General features: G+C 41.1%; 1 protein-coding gene across 1 annotated transcript; it reads left to right on the plus strand.

The window, feature by feature from the left end:
* The first annotated feature begins 614 nt into the window (after nt 1–614).
* Nucleotides 615–4173, plus strand: rps27.1 (ribosomal protein S27). Its single transcript, XM_017715345.2, has 4 exons — nt 615–742; nt 1207–1315; nt 2210–2320; nt 3943–4173. The coding sequence occupies exons 1-4, from the start codon at nt 737–739 to the stop codon at nt 3969–3971; spliced, it is 255 nt and encodes an 84-aa protein (XP_017570834.1). The 5' UTR covers nt 615–736; the 3' UTR covers nt 3972–4173.
* The last annotated feature ends 4308 nt before the right edge of the window (nt 4174–8481 follow it).

Genomic DNA, 8481 nt, shown 5'->3' on the forward strand with positions numbered 1-8481 from the left:
AGAATTTGAGCAAAAATAAGTAAACTGGACTGTGAGTGGAAAATGAGCGATGAAAAGCAGCAGTTTACTTTGCTTAACCACCAGTGGGCCGCCCATAAAACACTAGCAACAGTGGCCTGCCATCCTCTCGCGAAATGGATGGTAGTCAGCGTGTTAAACTGTCCAGTGAAGTTAGAAAAGATGCAATGACGCTCCACATGTCATGGAAGAAGCATGTGCTACCTTTCACTCTCTCTGCTTAGCATCATGAGATGAGAGAAGCATCAGGTGGCACTGTAAAAAACACTACTACTACTACTAATAATAATAATAATTCTGAAATGGAAAAAGCAGCTGAATTTGCTGAACAGAGATGGTGTGTGGATACCTTTAGACAGCCTAATATATTGTTGGTGGGCTGTTTTGACGTTATTTAATAATTTACTACACTACCGTGCTGTATAATAACGTAATATACGTGATGAGTGTGGCAGCAGGCTGACCTCACCAGCATGGCCATGACAGCAGGCTGACCTCACCAGTATGGCTGAAGGCTGACTTCACTAGCATGGCAGCAGGCTGACCTCACCAGCATGGCAGCAGGCTGACTTCACCAGCATGGCCAAGACAGCAGGCTGACCTCACCAGCATGGCCTCTCCGTCCTGCCCAAACAGAAGCGCGGTCACGTGCTCCGCCAATAACGCCCCGCCGTTTCCGCTGCTCTTCCTTTCCGGCAGCGGCTGAGTCTTCGCCAACATGCCAGTAAGTAGAGGAGACCAGTTCGGTCAAAATACAAGCTTATTGGGCGGCTTGCGGTGTGAAAGCACCGCGCTGTGTGTGTCAGAGTGTGTCCGGCGCAGCGTGGCGTGTGGTTCGGGCGGCTCCGTCCCGCCAGGGCTCAGACTGGCCGCTTTCTGTGGCCGCTGCGCGCCGAGCAGCTGCCTCCGCTCAAATGGCGGCGCACATGTAACAAAACATGGAGGGAGGCTTCTGGGCTTAAGCGCTGAGTGACGCAGTCTTCAAATCTTGGTGAATCTGCGGGGTTTGAAGCGTGTCTGTGGCTGTGTGTGTGTGTCTCGAGAATAGTGCGGGGGGCTCTGAGCCCTTAAGGCGGAGACGGGCAGATTACCAGCGTCGACACGAGCCGCGCTGCCTGCCGTGCTTCTGTGCGGGAAGCAGCGTGAGCGCCTTTCTCACCAGGTTCTTCCTTTCTGTAACACCCACAGCTCGCAAAAGACTTGTTGCACCCGACCCCTGAGGAGGAGAGGAGGAGGCACAAGAAGAAGCGTCTCGTCCAGAGCCCAAACTCGTACTTCATGGATGTGAAGTGTCCAGGTACGGTGACGTGGTGGAGCTGTAAACCAAGTCGAGTGGTTTGGTCTGAGAGTTTTAATCCATTCGTGGCAGAGGTGTGAATGTAGGTTGTGAGGCTAAATAATTGCTAAAGAATAGTTAGTTTTCAGATTTATTACTGTTTTACCTTTTAACACTTCAAATAAGAGCTGAGAAGGTCCATGTAGGGTCTGGTTTTGGGGCGTATAGTGGCTGTTGTTGACTTCTGCTGGCAGGCGTGTGTTTCTTGAAGAAAAGCGGGAGTGGAGACTCGTCTCTTCCCAGCCAAGCAAGTCTAACTAAGCTTACAAAAACCATGAACTTAGTCATCCAGGTAGCCCACACCCTCTGGTTGTCTCTGTCTAAATGAACCCGAAACCCCCCTACTTGATGGGGGGGCTGCCTTTGTAATTAAAACAGAGGTGTTGAGGCCCATCCAGGAATTTACAGCCCCCCTCATCTAGAAGCCAGGATGTCTCCAAGATAACCCTCCAACAAATGGCATTGCTAGATTGGGGGGCTATAGATAACCAGATGTGAAGTAGGACCATTGGAGGTTGTTACATGACAAAAAGGGCTGCTCTCCACAGCCCCCAAGAGAGGCATAGAAAATGCAAATGAGATCAACACAAAAGGCAGGGGAAACAAGTTAAAGTTAAAAGGAAAGACATTAAAATAATATTTAACACTATCTGTGTTGTAGACATTGTATTCTGATTTGTCACCACCACTGGAACGACTGTTTACATATCAACCACTGAAATATTCAGAAATGTTACTGATTTGGTGGAATACTCAAAAATATAACATGGAGAGGTGCCACAATACATTTCATTTGGAATCTCTCTCTCTCTCTCTCTCTCTCTCTCTCTCTCTCTCTCTCTCTCTCTCTCTCAGGATGCTATAAGATCACCACAGTGTTCAGCCACGCTCAGACAGTAGTGCTCTGTGTTGGCTGCTCAACTGTGTTATGTCAACCCACTGGAGGCAAAGCACGTCTCACAGAAGGTTTGTGTCTGTCACATAAAAAGAACCTGAAATTACAGTTGACCCTTTTCACCTTATGTCCCTGGCCATATCAAGCATGTATTCTAGCTGAAAGTCACCATATGTTAATTATCGTGTTATGTTGTTTGTTTGCGTCCCTTATAGGTTTGACATTCACTATTTTTGTGTCCTTTGTTTTCATCCAGCTGTGTTCTCTCACTACAGTAACCAGCATGCATTGCTCTTAATACATCATTCAGCTGCTGGAACTGGAGTGAATGCAAAAAATGCATACTTGCTGGGCTTTTAATTAATCTGTATACAGAGTTTAGTCGTATTTACTAGTTAACCATCTGGTTAATACAACCTTCTGATGAGCACAAGTCCCATTTTCAGAGGGGAGTGGTCTTTAGACTGTTTTGTAGTCTTTAAACTGTAATATCTCACTATAGAGACTTCTGTGGTGCCCCTGTAGGGGGCAGATAGGCTTTTTTACAACAGATGTACTGTGGGTTAATTTATTTTTTTCCTTCTTGGCTGGAGTGCCTCTTAAAAGGGCAAAACTCTTGTCTGCCATTGAAATGTAGTGGCTTTCATGCCACTTAAAACAGTTTTGGGTTTTTGCTACATACACAGTAGTTGACAGAGAAATATTGGCTAATAATGGATTGTTTTACCCCTTTTTTTCCCTTATGATAAATTAGCATTATTCTGATGGTGTTCTGCTCAGAAATACATCATGTTAAGGAAGGAAAATGGGCCATGATTTCCAATTCCTGTTGATGAAAACATAATTTCAGTAATAATGTGGAGCAGCATTCAGACACATTTAGTACATTTCTCAGTCAGAATGTGAAATGGTGAAAAGGACTGCAGTTGGATGGAAGTGCAGTTTGTTACATGAGCCTATATTTTGCATGCCTACCTGGAATTACTGCGCTCTGCACAGGGTGACTATTGCCTCATGTTTACAGTAGTCATACAGTAAGTTAAATTATTTGCAGTATTTAGTTTCGTTGAGCCCAAAATCAAATTAAGTAATTTGGTCTGAGTGATTGACCTATTTTCCAAATTTTTGTTATTGCAGTTTAGTATTACTAATTTCTTAGATCTTTAGTGTATAATGGTAAGTTTGCTTTATGGCTGTATAAATGTTTCTCAGATGGTCATAAATATACGTTGTAAATTTCTAGGTTAGCACCCATCATTTAATCAGGAAACATAATTAACATAGTGTAGTCTGTTACTTTGTCTTAATATGAGGGAATTAGCTTGAAGAGGTAATCATGCAGTTTAAGTGGAATTATATTGGCAGAGCTCCACTAAGTCTTTGTTTTGGATTAGAGTGTGGGCGATCGATTCCATGTGCTCTTTAATTAAAAGATAAATGATTACTAATGGCATATGTTGAACCTAGAGACCACTGATTTCAAATAGATTAACTGGAGCATGGGTGCTCTTCAGGACAAATTACTTCCATACACAAGCTTATTATAGGGACTGCATTTATGCTGGCACAATGAGAAGAAGTAAGATTTTGCAGGGTGAATGTGCTGCTTTCAGTTATAATAACCTTAATTCAGCCGTGCCTGGTGATGAATGGTTCTGAAGTATAATATTCTCGTGCTCTGTGTTTCTCTCAGGTTGTTCCTTCAGGAGGAAGCAGCATTAAGCTCTTTGCTGGTGTTCCAGTACGGAGGAAGAGAGAGATGGGGTTGGACCCACGTGAACTCTGCATCTGGCTTTGATCTTTTGATCACCACTGATTCCACATGAAAGAAGGAACAGAACCATCATCATCAGTTGCTTGGTTAGTTGAAAGGATGGCTCTCCAACCCAGTCTCTTTCTTTCAATAAAATGTTTTGACTAACAAGATGTGATGTGTGCTCTTTCTAAAATATAGAGGTACAGACAATCCATATTACAGTCTGGGGACATGAGCATGTTTTTCCTTCGGTCATAATTATCTTTATTACAGTGGAGGTGAAGCAACAGTTTGTCTCATCACCTGTATTTAAGTTCTACAGAATGAAAATGGATTTAAAACAAAACTTGTGATTGAAGCTGAGACAACTGACAGACTTCACTCTCATACAAGTGCTCCAAGACTACATCTGCTAAAATATTCTGTTTAAGTTAATGTAGAAATGGATAGCAGCTGTTCTGGAACTGTTGGCTCTGTGAAATTATTTTCAGGGTTCAAGCATGCAGTGCATTGAGCCCTATTGGAATTGTCAAGGTTTTTCCTCATTCTTACTTCTCTCCCCTGAAACGGAACGCACAGCCAAAACCGTAAGTCCTAGAGACGTGAAATTTGGTCAATAAAAGTAGTAGTCCTTCCTGCTACTCAGGTGCAATAAATCAGCCCAATTGGCCATAAGGGGGCGCTATTGCACCGGTCAACATGTTTTGGCCTATAAATCCTAAACCAGAGCTTTTGCTAATTAGTCCTACAGTTTTTCGCCCGAAACTCATTTATTTGGTGTAAAAAAAAAATTCGGAAGACCCTGAACCTCAATAATCATAATTTTGGGATCATTGGATCATTTTCCAAACGACGTGGCTGCCGTATGCAAATGAACCCTTCTCGATAAATTAAAAATAAATTAGAAGTAATTTAAAAATCTAACTCAAGACCCCTTCAGCCAAAAAAATTCAAATTTGACAGTCCTATCCAGAAGCACATTCTGAGGTAGCTATTCGATTTTTGTGTGCATATGTAATTAGGGGACAGAGTTATTCAAACATGGCATTTTCTCAGCATCTGCACGTCTGATCAAGCGGAAACTTTGCATGCAGCATTCCAGACTGTAAGTGACGCTATAAGGACAATGTCATACATCAAAATTTGTGGTATTCATTGGCCAATAAGCATTTAGCAGGCCTTTTGACAGGCTTAACATTGACCAATCATGAAACTTGAATGGTGTCTGTATGTAACCGCTTTCTAACAACCAGTCAAGTTTCAAAAGATTTGACCACTGGGGGGTGCTGTTCATTAAAATAAATGATTACATGTTATTATTATAATTAATTTTTTGATAGAAAACTCATATGAACCAATTGTACGTTATGCCTAACAGTTTTGCAAATGCATGTTTATTACAAAACTACAGTTTTTTTTCCAATCATTAACTGTTTGAAAACATTACTTTTCAAGCTAGTCCCTGGATTTTGATCCAAACTTTTTGCAGTTGGTGTCAGCCCGTTTTGGTCCAGATTGGATAGAGGGTTCTTAAACAGTCAAAAACACTTACAAATCAATAAAAATGCTATTACAATGTTATGACAAGGTCAACAGATAAACCGTTTGTGCCATATGACTCATGTCACTCAACTAAATATGTCTGGTATTTTGGCTTATTCATTCAAAGACTACATTATACAAAGGCTTTTTATACAAAGGACAAAAGGTCAGTGTGACCAAAACTTGGGAACTGTTTTTGGATATGGTCCCTGATCAATAGTCATGTCATATTGAGGCCTTGTGACTAATTCTGACCCACTTTCACTGAGCTCCTCTACACCAAAAGAGCCCTTTTTTAGTGCAGTAGGCCTCACTATGGCCTACATAAAATCAAAGGGTTAAATATAGAACCAGTCCACTGCAAGTGGTACTATGTGAGAAATGCTGCCGTTAGTCATGTAGTTTGCACATCTATGTTGAAAACCTGTTGGATATTCTACAAACCAGTGTAGCTCAGTACATATGAATGGAAACTTGTGTGTTTAAAGACCTCTCCTTGCTGTTTATGACAACTGAAGGCCTTTTGATGATCTGATTTCCTATCAGTTCTATTCATTCTGCCTATAAATAAGGCCTAATGGGCTAAACCTGCAGAAGGGCCGCTTGTAAATTTCAATAAATTTAAGTAAATTATATATATATATATATACCAAGCCTCACTAACAGCCGTGCTCTCAGTTTGAGATAAAGGCTGCTGAGATGACAGTAAACCCATCTGTTGATTGTTTTTGTACTAAAATGCTTTCATCCCTGTAAAGGCCCATGCATGCCTTCAAGCTGATGCTGCAAAGACACCAGTAACTGGTGCTGGTCCTACCGATTCATTTGAATCATTGGATCAAAGTGAATCAGTTGCTCCAATCTGAGCTGAATACAGTCACAGGCTGTTGGTGGGTCTGATGTGAGTTGATAGCTCAATTGAAAGCAAAGTTTGTTGAATTTTAGTGTTGGACATTGCATGGTACGGTCTGCATAAACTAGAACCCTTCATGAGTTGTGTGGATTTATAGAGGCGTATAAGTAATACTGAAGTGTTCACTGTTATGTGAAGAGACTGTTTTCACACAGGCTGCAGTGCTTTTTTCCCAGCTGTTGTCAGCGACAGGCACACATAAGCCAAGCTTTTTTCTAACAGCTCATTTGCTACCCAGCTCATGTCTCTCTCAGCGTTTATATATTAATACCTTTTATGTGTTTGAAATATGTTTCAAATACATTTCAAATGCCAAAATGTATTTCAGAGCATATTGTCATATTGACCATATTTTAAAATGTATGGGGAAATATTACACATAGAAGTGTATTATGCAAAAATCAATGTGTTTATGAAATATATTTGAACGTGTATGAAACAAGCCAAAATACATGTTTGATGCATTTCACTGTTTGAAAAACCTTTTGAAATCAATTCCACTGATTCTGCGGTCTTCAGGTACACTGTTAAAAACTATGGTTCTTCAAGGGTTATTTAGGAAAGAAAATGGTTCTGTTTAGAACCATGAGCATTCAAAGAATGCGTTGCATGATCACAAGATTCCTTGCACCATGATATGGTTCTTGAGATTGATGGAGAATATGCTGAAGATTATTCCATATAGGACCAAAGTGTTCCGCTTTTGTCATGATATCAAGCCTGTTCCAATAGAAGAACCCCTTTTGATGCTATATAGAACCGTTTTTAAAAAGGTGCTATATAGAAGCATCTACAACACATTGTCCATCAATATGAAGAACACTTTAAGGGATGCAAAGAACACTTCAATCATGGAAAGGGTTCTTCGAGTGTTCATGGTTCTATATTGAACCATTTTCTTCACTAAGGAGCCCTTAAAGAACCATTATTTTTAAGTGAGTAGTTAATCTGTCCTCTAAGCTGGTTATCAGAACAGGCTGTCAGTCAGGCCGGTGTGTGTTTGTAGTAACACAGCATGACTTTGACCAGAGAATTATCTACAGACAGAGGTGCAGCTGAAAGAGTAGAGGACAGGTTAAAGCCTGAGTCCTGCCACCACTAATCTCTTATGAAGTGTGAGTGTGTATCAGCGAGCTCCAGATCCTGATCTGATCTGTCAGTAGTGAAAATCCCACAGCACAGCACAATGAGCTCCAGATGCCATTGTGAGGAAAAGTGCTGATATGCAGTGTCAGTGCTGTGTAGGTCTTACTGTCACCAGGGGCACAAAAGACAATGTCACCCGAGTTTTTATGAGCCCTCATAGTCCAGCCGTCACCCCACTTTAGGGATGAGTAACACCACTGATTTTCATCTGATACCAAATAAAAACTGATGGGTGCACTTAGCAGTTCCCTAAAAAGGGGAATCATTCATGATTTCTGCGGTGAAAACCAGGAAAACGGGCATTAGAATTATTCCTGAAAATACATTAGGATGGCGTTAGTATTAAATAAACTGTTTAGGGAGGTAACTCCAAATCATCTGCCATCGCAATGCATTTACCGTCTCCTGTGGCTGTCTGTGCTGGAGGGAAAAGGCGGAAGGAAAAGTAGTTCCTATATCTACACGTTTATTTGCTTTGATATATATTTTTCTTTTTTGTTTTCCATCATGAGTTTAATAATACTGCATAAAGTATAGATAGGACAGATATAGTAAAGATGTCATGTCAGAATCGATTCTAAAGCAGAAACGTCAGGATCAGATGTATCTATATTTCAGTATCAATCCGCCAGTCCTGACCTTACTGTAGGCCGTCACAGTCGAATGCTTATTGTAACTGCACGGCGTTAGTCAGGTCACATTTCTGTCAGTGGTGTAAGTTAATATACTGACTTTTTTGTTCTACCAGGCTGATACTGACTCTTACACATGCGATTTTACGTTTACTTAGTACACTTTTTTATTCCAAAATGCCTCACATATCAGGAAGTAGGGAAAGCATTACAGCCGCGCAGCATGATCGGTCACTTCTGTGA

The sequence above is a fragment of the Pygocentrus nattereri genome, chromosome 1 (assembly GCF_015220715.1).
Source record: "Pygocentrus nattereri isolate fPygNat1 chromosome 1, fPygNat1.pri, whole genome shotgun sequence".
In the NCBI taxonomy this organism is placed as follows: domain Eukaryota; kingdom Metazoa; phylum Chordata; class Actinopteri; order Characiformes; family Serrasalmidae; genus Pygocentrus; species Pygocentrus nattereri.